This window comes from Mastigoproctus giganteus, chromosome 14 (genome assembly GCF_048544385.1).
Source record: "Mastigoproctus giganteus isolate SK-2022 chromosome 14, ASM4854438v1, whole genome shotgun sequence".
NCBI classification, from domain to species: Eukaryota; Metazoa; Arthropoda; class Arachnida; order Uropygi; family Thelyphonidae; genus Mastigoproctus; species Mastigoproctus giganteus.
Genome location: NC_143588.1, coordinates 1,451,998 through 1,468,405, shown reverse-complemented (window position 1 = coordinate 1,468,405; position 16,408 = coordinate 1,451,998). Strand labels below are relative to the sequence as shown.

The following is a 16,408-nucleotide window of genomic DNA, read 5'->3' as shown; positions in this document are numbered from 1 at the left end:
ATGGGAAGGAACACAGCCTTATAGTGCAACTGTAAAGTTCTTTTACTCAAGCCACACTCAGATCCAGTTAACCTTATAATAGCTGCAGTGAATGCTTTAATTTTATCTGCTAATTCATCTAAAAATTTCATCATCAATAACTTGTCCTAAATATTTCAAACTTAACGTATTTGATTTGTTTGTTATACATTTTTACAGTTGACGGATCATAGTTGAAAGTACCTTTTAAAAAACTGTTTTCCTAATAGATATATTCAATGCAACTTTATAGCTCTCTCTTCTAACATCATTCTTGAATTGCCTTGTAAGACAATGTTCAAGACTCAGAGAGAGAGAGAGACAGAGAGAGAGAGAGAGAGAAAGAGAGATCTAATACTAAATTCCAACAAATGGGACTCAATACACAGCCCTGCTTATAAATTCTACCAATGATTGCACAAATGGAACATTTCCAGTCCCTACTTTCAATATTGTAAAATTCCTCACAGATGCAATCTTATTTCAATTCAATTTAGAGCTGCGGGCAGCTAACTGCTCAGGCAAGCCAGTTTCAGCAAAACGGGAGCCCTTGTGGAAGGGTCATCGCGATCAACCACAAGAGAAGCTTCGCCGAAGATATACCATCAGCGAAACAGCGTTCATCCTGAGCCCGTGCCCATTTGTGCACGAAGAAAGCGCCTAACCCTGATATTGACTGCACGGATCTCTTGGACATTCGTGTTCCCTCAAGGAAAGACCCAAAACAGCCTTCAGAACTGATCGCATGCGTGATGCCATTCTTTTTTACGCGCATCTCTGAGTTTCGGCAACCCACAGTCATTCGCTCTCAATGTTGCTGTTGCTATGACGGAGGGCGCCACTTGCTTTCAATTAGTACGCTGTTAGCGTTGTATATGACATCACGATTTTTATCCTGTCTGCCTTTCTCCTACATAGCTATTTTCTGCAACCTGCATTGCAATTACAATACAAAAATCCTCTTCTGCGAGAATGCCACAAAGAAATTGAAGAGAATGCATCTGCTGTAATTTGCCTTCAACAAAGCTCTCTCTCTCTCTCTCTCTCTCTCTCTCTCTCTCTCTCTCTCTCTCTCTCTCTCTCTCTCTTGATTCAAAAGTCATCATCCCCGGATGACTGAGACTCCCAGTTGCTCATCACATTCAAACATTCCTCTCTGCTGTCAAACGAGGCGCTACTGTTTCTGATATTTCCCACAAGAGGGAAGCGAGTTTACTTCGAGCACTGGAAGATCCCGCGGGTGACATCCGATAACGAGTGGACGCACGCACAGAGCCGGAGGATCCTCGCAGAAAACGCGATCCAAACCTTCCGTTGGTATCCCACTTCGGCTGACCCCCGACGTCACCTTATTGAAGCCGGGGATATTCACGGCAGTGTTTGCAACGAACTTGAGGATCCAACAGCGGCGTCGCCAAATATTTCGCATCCTCCACTTTTTCAGAACCGCCGGCGCACATTTCTTTCTCCTCACAATGGAGTAGTCGCGTTCGTTCTCTCTCTCTCTCTCTCTCTCCCTCTCTCCATTCTGCCTGGGGGGGGCGACACAACCCACAGCGTTCAGCAGTCGCCCATATCGTTAGGAAGCAAGTCGCGTTCGCCCTCACTCACTCGAGATCGCGGCGCTCGTAATTGCGAGCGAGCCACCTCCGCGCGGGGATAGATTCGCCCTGGGATGACGTCACGCTACAAAAGCAGACGATTCCCGAGTACCGTTGTCTTCTGCCAGTCTCGCCGCTCGTGTGGTACCATTCGCCGGTTGTTGTTGTTGTTGTCTGTGACTTAACGGAGTGCGCGTCGGACACTGATGACCTGGGTCACGATGTGTGTCAGCGGGAGAAACGGTGACGGCTGACGGTGGTGGTCAGCGATCTGTGCCGAGACAGTGCCGACGATGAGAAGCAGTCCTGTCAGGATCGCCGTCGGGCTGGTCGCTACTCTGGGTAAGATACTTTTCCTCGCGTGACAAACTTCCCCTCCCAGCGAAGGAGCGCCAAAGGTAAGGTGCGCGTGCTGTGCCAGAAATGTGGCGTGCGCTTAGTTACTAAAGACGCGACCCCCACCCACCCCACCCCTATTCTTAAAGAACGTTGATTCCGACTCGAACCAACCTTCCGCAGATAAATGACGGCCGTTGTCGGGATCGATTGGCCGACTGGGTCTCTCCCTCACGGTGGCTGCCTGCCCCCACCCTTACAGGGAGCGAACGGCAGAAGGTGGCGGGGGAAGTCGACGCAGCCGAGCGAGGGAGGGAGGAAAAGAATCTCCACTCTGATTTCTCTTATCGCGAAAAAACCCTAAAGACAGCTTTTCAGATATTTGAGGGGACACATTGTGCTTTTGTGAGGGGCTTCCCCGCAAGGGGCTTTTGCACCACTCCCAGGATTCTTACAAACCACCGAATGGGAATTTCAGCCTCAAAACGAGATTCGCAACGATTCCAGAATCACAATTTCGCATTCCAGCATCAGAAGTGGGAACAGAACGCACGCACGCTGCATTCCTGGTTTTTAAAAGTGGGAGGAAAGAAAAAAAAAAAAAAAAAAGCCTCCCACTTTGCTGTTTAATATAATTTCTATATCAGTGTAAAGGTTTTAATATAAATTGAATTGTGGTAAAGAGATTTATGGTAAAGAATTATTTAATTGTATGCTTGATTATATTTTAATCAATCTTCTTCTATCCTATTCTTTTATTGTGTTTTATGAAATTTTCTCTCATTTTAAATGAAATGTTTCCCCTCTCTCTTTCTCTCTCTTACCAAAATGAACCGAAAATGAACTTTTCACCTATGTTTATGGTGATGCCAATGCGAAGCTGAATGTGACTTTGGATGCACTTTAGATGCTGAATGTGACTTTGGATCCTTCGCAAACTACTCCGAGAGAGAGAAAGGGAGAGACACGCGAGTAATGTTTTGTTTATATTTTACAATCATTGTTCAGCACACGTTATTTGCACGCTGCAACAGCATCGAAAGCGATATGCAAAGTGTTGAGGTAATGTCTTTTCGGGATGGATTCGTCGGTTCCAAGAATGCACCGGATGAAGAGTGCGCACACGTGTGGAGTAAGCAGACTCTGTTTAGGGGCCCTTCGTAATTGCGATGCGACTTTGCAGCGCCGGGGAATAAGCGAGTACACGTTGCCGGGGAACTATGGCGAAGCTTGCGTGTGTACGGCCTTCATATCTTGACTTGGCCTAACGAACAGACCAAAAATCAATAGATGGACTCCCGAGTGGAGCTTATTATCCGAGACACGGCAAAGAAAGCGCGTCGATTTCCCGTGGCTTCAACACACGAGCGAATTTTCGGATTACTCTCCAGCTTCGTTTGTTTCTCAATGGCGGATTTCTACCAGGACTCAACACGCTTTTCCATCGGATCTGCGGATCGAATTTCAACAACAATTTGTCTCTTTCCGTGCACACAACTGGAACATCTTGTAGAAGTTACTGCGCATATCCTCGATGGTTTCAAGAAACACCGAACTTGGTGGTTGATCGTATTTGTACCCTCGATGATGGCAACACCATCTTTCTCCGTAACTGGGCGGTGCAATGCATTTTGTAATGCGTATAATTTTATAAAGTGCGCGTTAACCAAGGTGCGGTTGTTCTGGAAATCGAAGAAACCTCCAGAACGCGAAGTGTGCCCTTCTAACGCTTTAAACATCCGAAAACATCTTAAACGCGGCGAAGATCAGAAGTAAATTTGTTTTCGTGCGCGTGTGTCCGTAAATAGACATTACTTTAATGGGTTCTTTAATATAATGAGAGACTTCTCGAAATAAAATCTTCGCCAGGTTAATATCAACTTTGTTTTTTCCAGCTCATTTCAATTGAGTTCACAAATGGCCAATGATTTCGGGTCCTCGTGAAACCGCGCATTCCATAAAAGAAGAGAAATGGCTTTCTCTGCGTGGTCACGCCGGTAAACACATTTATCAAAGTGGCCCTTTTGATTAATAATAATCTGTCGTGGTTAAGGCTACTGGGGGAGCTTCCAAGAAGTCTCTTTATGCGGATGTCAATTAAGATTTACCGAGAAAGACGGAAGGAAAATGACTGCGCCCTTTTCAACCGACCATAATAAAACCATTTCCATTTGGGAATACTTTTAAAATTTCTTGGAATTTTTGCACAATACAGCTGCGCTCATTAGCGTTTATTTATTCCATACTTCAGTCCATCAGCGCAATTACTTTTACAACGATGTTTCCACCAACCAATTTGACTTTGTAATTGTCAGACATTGCACGCGAAGATGGCAAAAAATACGCCTTTTGGTACAACGTTACGGTTGCTTAATATTCGACTTTCTATCTCTTTGTCTAAGCCCGGTTGGATCCCGAACACAAATAAAGCTTCGCGTGTGGGCTTTTTTCACTCTTGTTCATTTATCCGTCGTGGAGACTTCGTTGATCCTTCCTGTCCTCCGTTAAATCCTCTTACTACAGCAACGCGATGCGAAGCGACTTTTACAGGGGCATCTCCAGCGTGGGCAGTTGCACGAGAGAAAGCAAAAGTAAGACTTCTCCCGTTTTTATTCACCCGAAGATAAGAAAAAGAAAACGCATCCAGCGAAGCCTGTAGATATAGGGCGGATAAAAGTTGTGTCTGTAATGACAGGTCACAAGATTCCACGTGGAAATAGCGTCCGCACGCGCCTGTAGTAGCGGCAGGAAATGGTTCGCTGCTAAGATTTGGAATGAATGCTATCGAGCGGCATGTGCCACCCGAGTATTGGAAGTGCACACGTGTCAGCAGCGTTCGTTTTCCTGACAACCATCTCGGCAGGGGGCTTAGGCGCTGCTGCTGCACTAAAGAGCACTATTCGTTACAGACACCATTCTCGCCTCCCTCCCTCCCTCCCTTTTATTTCTTTTCTTTATGGCGCTGCAGGAAAGGGCAAATACAGAAATCGGACGAAATTACAAGGAAAGAAAACTACCGCACATTCTCAGCACACAACAATCTGTAAAACTACCGAAAGAGAGTGTTGGCTTCCCCCTTCGCACACTTTTTATTTCTTCTTTAATCCTGGCAGCGGTTACTCCAAAGACACAATAATCCTACTGGGGTTAGGATGAAACGCATATTTCAAATATTCAGTTTGGTTCGAGGCTACAAAAACAATCCAGTTTCCAAAGTTAGGCTTGAAGTGAGAAAAAAATGTTCAATTAATAAATTGGGTACAGTTCCTTGGCCAACTTAACGAATTTCAGGAAGGAAAAACTCTCACCGAAGATGAATGTTTCTGTTCTATTTCGTGAAAATGCTCTCCCATCTTTGGAGAGTTCCAACGATATTTATGGATGTTTTACCAAAGTCCATTTTTAAGGGGCACTCAAACGCCAACTTACCTTACATCGTGGAAAAGAAAGAACCGGATGCTGCAGTTGAATTTTTGAAGACTAATTTTTGGACTATGTTCCGATTGATTTGGGAATGAAAGTGGAGGAATTGCGATTCAAAAGAAGAAAAGGCCGATGGAAATATCTGCAAATCACAAGGGCAGATTCCCAATTTCAAAGATAGGAGGAGGAAAGTAATAAGACAACGGTTCATCGATTATCTCGACACCTTCGCATTTCTATGATATTTGGGAAATATTTACAACATTCCAGATGAAATAAGTCTGCGAATATTTGGGACTTGGACAGAATCACCGCTTTAAGAAGAGGAAAATAAATGAGATCGTCGGACCCCAAAATGGGGATTGCCTGAGGCAGTGCCAAATTGCGTACGGGTTGTGGTCAGTTTTTCTAGTTTTATATCCCGAAAAATGTGATGAACAAAAGGACGCTTTTCGAGATTGCCTTTTGAAACGGGGATTCGTTTCCAAGAGAGAAGAACGTTTAGGACTGAATTTCATTCTGCAAAAGACGTCACTCTTAATTCTGGTAGAGAAGATGATTTTGAAAAAGAAAGAAAAATTTTGAACTTTTCTGTGGGGTTCGAAGGCGGATTGGGAGACTCCTATTAAAGAAACTTTCTCTGTCGTTTATTTTATCAATTTTGTTGAAAAAAGCGAGGAGAGAGAAAGAAGAGAAGAAGAAAAACTTTCGTTAGAGATAAGCCTGCAGACGAAAACAGGATTAGATGAGATGAAGGCAGGCTGGAGTATCAGCCGGAATTTTGTTTCGCCGTTGATTTGCGTTACATTTCTTTATTTCAAGCACGAGACGCGCGAGTTTATTTCGATCTCCGGAGATATTTTGGGTCACAACATGAGCGAGAGCTCCTCGGTACTGCCGCCGCCTAAAGATGGCCGCTGAAGAGCGGTTTTAAACGCACCGAAGGAGATGTTTCGTGCGAAGTTTCCAACCGATGTTGGAAATTGTAAGCCCAAAAGGAACGGTTGATGAATCTCGAGATGCGTTAAGACGGATTAATCTCCTCTTTAATGCGCACTTAATCTTTTCAATGAAACCCGAGGGAATTTAACTCCGCCGATTTTATTCAGAAGATTAAGCGCGCGTTTTAATCCTTTCGCGAACGGAAGTAAACACGAGACGCAACCATTTCTTTCGCGGTTGGTTTAAAGATTAAGATCGCTGGGAAACGCGGGTTTTAATTAGTTGAGTCACGGACAGGTTCGTGAGTTGTGCGCAACCAGGTTTGTGCTTCAGACACAATAACGTAATTAAGGCCGTTATTAATTTGCCGCTGGGCCTTCGCACTACGTGGACTCCCTCGGGGCCACAGCCGGACTGCCGACAGATCTTTGGTTAACGGCAATCAACGGATTACTCTCGCCCTCAGGAGCTCCCACTGCTTCGTCCACTCCAGTTTCTTGCCATCGTTCTCTACTTAAGGAGTTTAATTTCTCTGTCAATCGCCGGTGCACGTGCCAACGTGCACCGGCTAATTAGCGACCAGTGTACTCTTACCCAACTCGAAATTATGTAACTCAACTTCGCTCACACAAGAAGAAGAAGTCGTGCAGTTCCCTTTTCGCCATAATGGCTTTTTTTGCGGAATCATTCCACTTCTCCCTTAAACAGGGGTGAAAAGAAAAGGTGGAATGTTTAGGATTTGCCACGCGGCTCGTTTATGGCCGTAAGCTGGGTTTGCCAAATTTTCGGGATGAAAAACCACGTTTCCATGATCGACTGAATGGGTCGTAGAGAGAGGAGAGGGAAGCGAACCCGGCCCTTATCTGCACAGTGTGAAAGTGCATTACATCGTAGACCGCTTTATTCGCGAGGCAACACGAGCGTGCAATTTTTCTTTCTTTCTTTCTTTTATTCCATATAATTAGTAATTTCCAAAGGACTTATCCGCCCTGTGGCGAAAATCAGAACTGTGGAAGTGCAACGAACCTCGCGAGCATCCTCTACGGACCCGACAGACGTCGTTACAGTCGAGGAAAACAATCGAGAGAGGGGGGGTTGTCGAGGGTTGTTTCGTCAATAATGATCTTTATTATTTCCTGCTTCGAATGACAAAACTCGGGTCCCTGACAGCTGCTGTCTGTGGAGGGTGGATACGATCTTCAAAAAGGAAGGGGGGCGTATCTGATTGTAAACATTACTCACTTCTCGCTAATTCTCAAATTGTGTGTCTGCTGGAAGAAGAGGGCGATTTTGAGAAGGTGGGCATTCGCTTTTCTGCGCTCAAAAACGAGAAGCAACAGACCTCTCGCGCATCGTGCGCGTGCTGGAAAAAATTCAAATTGCGAAGGAGGGATTGAAAGTGATGGCTCGTGTGAAGGGACGGCCGCACCTCAGCGCAAGAAGTGAAATTATCGCGGTTACATAACCCGCGTGTGACCCCAGTGACGTCATTCACACGTTTCTTCGATTTTCGCGCGACTCCCCTTCGCTGTCACCGCGATATTAGCGACGGAGCAATTTCCACGGGGCAAATGACATCCGCAGCCGTAATAAGCCCCTTCGAGCAGTTCACGCGACGGAGGTGTTCCGTTCAGATGGCCGACGCAGAAACGAACTCGAGTCGTCGTCGCCGCCAGGGTTGTTATTAGCGAAAGTTTCTCGAATGCGCAATCGGGGTGGCAACGGCAGGGTGCGCGATAAGATTAACAACCCGAGTCGGGCACAAAAGAGATCGACATTAATCTCCCGATAATCACGGACGTGAATCAGGTTAAAACGCAAGCGCGCACTTTAAAACCAACTCCGCTTCGGCACGCTGACCTCTGCCTCAGCAATCACACTCACAGCGATCTTTGCAATTGCTTTTTTCTTTTTATTTCCGCCCCCCCCAATCCGTGCCTTTCCCCTTCCCTTCCCTTCCCCATCCATCCATCAGTGCAAACTGCGCAGTGCACCTGCGACAGCACCTTGACATTTCAAGGAGTCACGAGTTCGTTTACTCAACGTTGCACGCGCTCACTGCTCCACCCAGTCTCGGGAGTGCCGGCTTCTCTCGTGAAGGGTAAGTAACGTCCAGGTGAACTGCGTCAACCGTGTTCCTACCACTTGACACCCCTTTTTCACGCAGTGCGGCCAACTGTGAAAGGAACTGCTCCGATTCACGTTTGAAAGATGGCGGATTGGTTCGATCTGAACAGCATCGGACACGCCAATCCCCAGTCTGTGGAAAGGGATCACGAAAAGCTCTTTCTGACGATGTATGGATTTCTCAATCCCCCCCCCCCCATTGTAGGAAGACTGTCTGTCGCATGGCAACTGTGGACGTGCGCATTTTTTTCTTTAGGAGGAGGGGGGATCAGTAGGTTTTCCAGAGTAGAATAAAAAAAGAAGAATGGGCCACGGGAGCAGCCACGTGGTTACGCCACGCTTGTGGTAAAATTGGTGGGAGTTAACACCTTGAATAACAATGACTTGCTGACAACTGCACAAGTTCATTAAATCTTGAGAGAGATTGAAAGTAGTCCGTGTGTTGAGGATTAAAAGAATATCGAAAAGTAAAATTCCAGTTGAGAAACTAAATTGAAACAGACAAGTCCCACCCTCCAAAATGGACCAAGGACAGTTACTCATCTCCATCCAGTACATCAATTTTATTGGTAAGACCACAGTTGCTATAATCACTAAGGCTGGTTCATAATGAATTTCAAAAAATTGTTTTATCTCGGAGAGGGCGCTCTTTCAGATTGTGCTTTTCATATCTGTGTTGGTGGTATCCACAATCTATTCACTTTTTTTATTTTTTTGAAAAATTTGAACCCGATTTCAAATCGGGTTCAAATCAAAACCCCATCAAAACGGCTGATGAAAGAATCGTCTTCTACCACGTTTGCTTTTGGCAATGGCACTCTACATTCGTACAAACGAAGGTACGATTGGAGGGATGGTAGACACTGGCAGATTTTAAAGTACGGATAAAGGCCACTTTTTTGCGATCCTTCATTTCGTGAAGTGGAGGACCGTTGAATCGGCAGTCACCCGAGGCCTGGAAGACCGTCGAAACGAGTCCTTTTACAAAAGAAAATAGAAAATTCTTCTGAGAACACTTTTGGTAAGCCGCGCAGGTGTGGAAATGCGGAGTGCGCCGTGGAAGATTGTTCCCTTGAGAAGAGGGCAGTCTTTCGTGAAGGGTTCGTGTGTTCGGCGGGAGGGAGGGCACAGCACAAGCAGAGATCGCTTTTTCTGCTGATCTTCTTCGCTGCTAGCGCCGAACTACAGAAACAGTTTCCTGTTGGATCATTCGAGGATCATTAGCGCTCATCGGGGGGTGGCTTCTTCTTTGGACAGATGTCAATCTCCGTCGGAGGACGGTCACAAGTTAAGAAACCGAAATTTCAGAATAAAGAAAAAGGACATGTGCGATTCGAAATGGTCTGCTGCAACCATCTACTTTTTCTAAAGACAAAATGCGTTTTCCCCCATCTCCAGTTCATTTTCTAATAATCGTGGAAAATTCCTTCAGCAGCGGAACAGATGCTGGAACGGCGAAAGGTTACACGTGGATAGTTGCCGAGCGTCATTAATGGGTTTTTATAATTCCTTAATTCGGTGAATTAAGGAATGAAGCAGCCGGTGGCGTCATTTGACTCGGCTCTCGCGCATCTGAATGTCCCGAGACACGCGCTTTTATTTCGATCTTTAAACGAGACTGAACACGCCCCGCGGAGAAAGAAGTCTCGGTCTTGTTAGAGGGTTGCTCGCTGCCCTCGTGCTTCGGCGATGCTGAAGGCAACGTGTTCCATCCCAATTTACAGCGCGAGTCTGAAATGACGATAATCACGAGCCGCATTTCAATGCGTCCCCGAGGATCGCGGGGTGTACTCGAACCGGTTCGCGGCAGCAAGGAGGGAGAATAACGAAGCAATTCCACGAAAAATACGACGAGCATCTTTACCGACATCTTAACTGCGGCGATAACAAACGGATCCTCGCGACGAGGGATGGATAAAAAGCGCGTTATTAAAGTGGGCGGTCCACAAGATATAGTACGAGGACTGCGCATAATTTGCCGACTGCAATGGAGGATGGGGGGTGGAATAACTGCGAACAGAACACGAGAGCGATGGAGTTTCGATTGGGCCATCCCGAACAAGACGTAACACGCGGCTCAGTAACTCGGGGTACCTTGGAGAAATGAACAGAATGTTCCATTGTCAAAACACTGGGTCTGAAAGCTGGTCCTGTGCAGCAGAGTCACCCACAATGGAAGCAGCCCTTGATAATTACAATATTCAACCCGACTTTTAAAAATATATAAAAGGGGCGTTTGCTGAGTATAATTTTGGAATCGGTTTTTTACAGAAGGGAAGATCTTTTCCCTTAGAATAAAATCGCAATCGCGAAATATTTTTTAAGGAAAACAAAACGGTTCTGCCGGTGACATTTATTTTATTTTGTAATCGAAGTCGGTGATCGGGAGGGAGGCCGTCCAACAGCCTTTCAAGAAACTCGATTTCAGCTGTAAAAGAGAAGCCGTGATCAATTTCTTCGCGTAAACATTTTTCCAGATTCATCAAACCCCAAACGCGACAATCTGTCAGCGGAGGGGCCTTCGGGCATCTCGGTTCAAAGTTAACAATCCCAATTCGATTTGCAGTAGCGTGCGGCAGCACTCGCGAGGAATTTCTTAACAGCCTCCTCTCAAAGAATGCAAACGAAGTGACCGCGCACCTCCCCCCCTTCGCCCCCTCCCCTTTTGTAAAGCTCCGGATTTTTATTAAAAACGCTCGAACAAGCGTGTTGCGATCGCTCCATTCTTATTTCCCGTCACGGTTGCAGATGTAACTCGGGACTTGCGCGTGGGGAAATGCTCGCTGAACGTACCAGGGATGGGGAGAGAGAGAGAGAGAGAGAGAGAGAGAGAGAGAGAGAGAGAGACGGCAATTTCGGTCTCATTCACGCTGCCAGGGATGGCTCCGATTGCGTCAAATTACGCCCTCGCTGACATTTTTTCAATTTCCTGCCGAACCGCTCACTAAAGGGTGAATCCCCCACTCAATATAGAAGCTCCCCTCCCGCCCCATCCTTTTTTATCTGTGTTGGACTGCATTTTAAAAGAAACGATATTTCTGTTTATTAATACATCGGACGCCATTTTGGAAATTCCTTTTTCTCCCGAGGATAAAAATTGTTTTGTTATTGCGCGTGGTGGGTACATTTACAAATGAGGGACGAGCTTCTCCCTCGCCCTCGATTGGCGTTTCATAAACATAAGCACCTTTAACGGCTGCTAATAAAGAACGTTTCACGCATGAAGAACTGAAAAATCAAAGAGGACGCTCTTTATTTCTCTTCGAAGAAAGACAACTCTCTTCTTCCGACTTCGTCCAGTTGCCCCGGTATTGCACTACTATGAAAATTAACCGCGCAGCGCCCCCAGTGGTAAAAACCAGAGTGCATCGAGGCGAGTTGTGGAAGAAGGAGTTTCGCCATTCGAATAATGAAAATCGTGCGAAAGCAATTAGCCACGCCAGCGTGACATGACAAGGGGCGCATGCGCCAATTAAAAGTAGAGGTATCCTCCGGCACACGCCCGTCCCGTTCGAAAGGAATAAAACCATCCGTCGGAGTCGGAATAATCGCCTCGTACAACATTTGGTCACGTGGTGTCACTGTTGCCGGGCAACTGTTTGCAGCCGCCTCGATCACATTTTCGTTTCGCATTTTGATGGAGCGAGCGGATTAGAACCAAACGATCATCACGTGACGACTATTTTGGTGACAACCGCATTACCCCGGCGCGATGGCCCCCTTTCTTTCTCGCCCCCGTCCCTATTGGTTCTGCGCACTCCACTTTTTCTTGCTCTACACTCCGGCAAACAGCGCGATGCCACAAAGTAACGACGCAGTTACCTAGCAACAGACGAAATGCGATGTCGCGCTACTCGCACCACACGTCGTCTGCTGTTAGGCAACTGCATTGTTGCGTCACACTCCACGTTTTTCGGGGCCAGAACAGCTCCGCAGATGCCCAAAGTGTTTCGGAGGACCCGTGTGCATTACGAGATGGCGGCGTACACGAGGTAAAGTCCGCACTACTCCACCGAGGGGGTCTTCGAGCGTCACCAGGAGACTAAATGGCGTAACGAGATGTGAAAAGCCATTGCAGAAAGCCCGGGTCCCTCGCGACGAGTGCTGTCCCCAACTCATTTCGCACTAATGGAAATCCCATTACCCCACTGCTTTCGTGGCACTTTTGTAGCTTTCCAGCAGCTCGTGCCGAAGGAGGGAGAGGGGGACGTGTTTTTCAATTCTCGTTACACCCTAAGCGAAAATCCGGTGCAGTTCATGTCATTTCCTGTTTATAAATTCCTTTCAACGCTCTCTTAAACGAATCTCATTCCTTTAATGAGCGCAGAGCGTTATGTCAGCTTTCCTTTTCAAATATTTAAAACTATTCGCCATTTCTTACGGGGGGGGGGGGGGTTCCTTCGCTTTATGGGGACTTCGAACCAACCTCCCACTTAAAATTGGCCGCGCAGTCGGCTGTTAGTTCATAATGAGGTATTCTTTTGGAGGTTTCAAGGTGACCCACAGTCCTCGTCTGGACTAACAGTTGTGGAAGGACTGCAGTTACGGGGAGGAGGGTTCCTAACGGCATTCAAGTTGGGGAGAGAAAGCCAACGTGACCGGAATCCGCGATTTTTCACGCTGCAGTGAGTGCAGCTCGTGCATTGCGAAGTCTCCTCTCGGAGTTATGAACTAATCGAGCTGACATCTTTCGTGGGAGGTTTCTCCACTAAAATATGGTGCCGTCACAAGAATAAAAAAAAAACGGTCGCAGCGGGGTTCGCAGGTGAGTGAGCCACAGCGGTCCAAAGTGCTCGGCGTCAGCTGAACTAATTTCTTCACGGCTGGTCGAACCCGAAGGGCTATTAGAATGCGGGTCCAGCGTCCACCACCGAGGCCGAGGGATTCATCTGTCATTGCTGACAGTGTGCAGAAGAGAGCGAGACTGCATTAGCGCGCCGAACTCGTAATTTGTTAAACAACGCGCGATACTAGAGGGAGCTGCTTGTAATTATACGCGGACTCTTCTAGCGCAGCTTTCAATTCACGCTCCAGGCATTCCGACGTGCCCTTGGCTCAGCTATCTAGTTGCGCAAGCTGGATGGACATCGCTGACACGAGCTGTGAAAGAAGCTCAAAATGAACGTGGCAGTTTCGTTCATCGCCGTATTTTAAACCTCCGTGCGCTCGGAGATAGAGCGGCACAGCACAAACAGTGCGTTCTTCGCTAATCTCGTTGTTTGAAGCAAGATTAAGAGCATCCTCCCGGTTGCCAGGTCTTGCGTGAACTCTGATAAAGTACACACTGCAGAGACTCCTAAACAAAAAAGGGGAACTGCGAGTCTAAAAAGAAGTCCAAAATGGAAACTTTCCCGAACTGTTGGAAACTGTTTTTTATAGCGCGGGGGGGGCGAAGATTTTCTTCATTATTTCCTTACAAAAAAGAAAGGCGAGAAAGCGCCTAACAAATATCGTTGGACAATGAGGACCCTGCAATGGCAAAACAACCGATTCAGTCAGCTGAGTTCGCAGAACCGAATCTGAATCCAAACACCTTTCACAGTGTCTTCTTCATTGCGCATTTTTCTGCACTGCACCCCTTTCATTCAATCCCCCCCTCCTCTTTGAGTTTACATCACCCGGCACCAAAAGTGAGCAACGATCATTCTCTTTTAAATTAAAATCTCTTCATTTCCTTTTCCGGTCTCTGGGATAAAAATCCGTAATTTACTTTCTTTTTTTCCATTCGTTCATTCACCGCATGTTGATACTCCCCCTTGTACGGCCAGTGGGGTAGGAGGGTGTGCAAATACTTCATTATTTACAGCTACAATTTTATGCGAATTATAAAAGTTCAAATAAAAATGTTTGAGGGAGGACGACACTATTTGTTCACAATTCCCTGTTACGCCGACGGAAATGTGGATTATTCCCAACACACGTGTCATTTTATTCACGTGCTACGATTTACTGATACGAAGTAATTTCACTCTTATGACAATCCTGCTCATTTGACCCAAATTCGATCCAGAACTTGGCATCTCCACGTTTTGTTCGCTTCCAATTAATCTGCAACGAAACGTAAGGGATTCAAATGCTGGATGCAGCTTGTTCTGGAGGGTTTTCTTGTCTTCTTTTTGGGGGAGGGAAGATTACATCTTTTCGTATGAGAAGCGGGGTCTTCCAGGAGGGTAATGCCCAAGTTGAGTACAGCTGATTTTGAGATGTTGAATGGATTCCCTCATGCGTTTCAACAAACGGAGAATCCAATATTCCATCGATGACGGGCAGGTGTGGAGGAGGACCAGATTTCGTAGGCACTACGAGATATTTCTCGATGTGTTGGCTCAATATGGCAGCTAACACAGCTACGAGTCCTCGGACTATTTGCCGTAGTCTTCTTTTTGGCCTTTAGGAAGTGTTCTTTGAAATCTAGTCATGTCCGAGGTCTGTATGGGTTTAAACTTTTCGAATTTGTTCTTCGTTGACAATAACGTGGATGTCATTCCTGAACTTGGACTTCGTATTGTTTAATAGCACTCCAGAGAGGCACTCGATCCGCTGCGCGAATCCATTTTGAATCTTTCGAAAAAATTAAGAATTTTGGATCATCCGCGAAGGGGTTGAAGGTTGGATTTATCTCAAAGAATATGGTTCAAGAAAATGGAACAGGTTCCTGGAGAAAAACCACACGGCTCGCCTCCGACAACTTGGCCTTGATGTGGAAGAAAATGAATGAAAGGCCGCAGAAAAAAATCCAAGATCCTGATCCAAGTGGAACCTGCACGTTTTGCGCGAGGTGTAGAAGAACCGAAGTTTCCAATACATTAAATGGCATTGATGGAAGCCGTCACAGACACAATATTTGTTCGGAAATGGAGATGTCGCGTTACATTGCCACGCAACATCACGTGGGAAAGCTTGGCATTCGCGGAATGAACTGCAAGTTGTCTTCAGGGCGTTCGAAAATGTTCGATTACCCCCTTGGGTCACGCGACAGGATAAGCATTTTCATCCCCCGCACGCAACAGCTGTAACATTTCGTAAGCAACAATAATTTCGCTTTCACGTGAGAACAGATCTCCCCATTCGAGTTGGGCAAACTTACAAATCATCGTAAGACCGAAATGATCTGCAGAAGAGCCACTCCGGAATCCCATTAAAATTTATTTTCCACCAACTCTTTCTAAACAAAAGTAATTAAAGTTTTCTCCGCTTCGAAACCCGAGCATTAAAGGGTGCTCGTCCTTAATGGTGCTCGATGTACGATGCTGTTGCTCAATGGAAAGAACGAAACAATAATTTGGTTACGACTAATTTGAAGTGTGCGAAGTATCCACTTCATCGCTTTTGTCTTTTCGATAATCGCCATTGCTGGCGTTAATCTCCGGTGATTAATCAAAGTACGAAGGCCAAAGGCACGGTCGGGGATGAAAAACAAAGTAAAAACGGCATTTTGGAAATAATAATTATTTAGAGTTGCAGAAATCAGGCTTATTCGTGTGTGGAGAGGTGGCCTCGAATCTCAGCACCACTGGGAGGGCTGGGGGGGGGAGAGAGAGAGAGAGAGAGAGATGGACTGGATTGTGCCAAGGAAACTGTTAATTACGAGTAACGAATTAAGGAGTATTAGAGCGAGGCCGGATGGGTGCACGCCCACTAAAGAGGGTCGTTACTTGGCCAGTTTAAGCGACACCCCCACGGCCAAATGTGCCGCTTCCTGTTTGTCACCGCCGGCGTCAAAGTCTTTAGCAGCATCTTCTCCCTCACCCAGCCCGTGGTATGAAATTCCGATCATACGCTCGTGTAGGATTCCCTGGTGGTACGTTCACCGACGACCTCCCTGCAGCGGTCGAAGGTGAGCCCGTACTCGCTGCGAGCCCCGAGGTCTTCGTCTCCCTCCCTCCCACATATTAGTCACCGCTATCATTTCCTCTTTGATCGATCCACGGGAAAATAGACTTTACGGTGGGGGATGTCGC

The 16,408-nt window shown here is 46.5% G+C and overlaps 1 protein-coding gene across 1 annotated transcript in view; it reads left to right on the top strand.

The window, feature by feature from the left end:
* The first annotated feature begins 1,741 nt into the window (after positions 1 to 1,741).
* tei (irregular chiasm C-roughest protein teiresias) overlaps positions 1,742 to 16,408 on the top strand; it is a 319,228-nt gene continuing 304,561 nt past the window's right edge. The window contains exon 1 of the mRNA XM_090389123.1: positions 1,742 to 1,961. Coding sequence (XP_090245249.1) covers positions 1,913 to 1,961 — 49 coding nt within the window. The 5' untranslated portion in view covers positions 1,742 to 1,912. The remainder of the gene's footprint in view (positions 1,962 to 16,408) is intronic.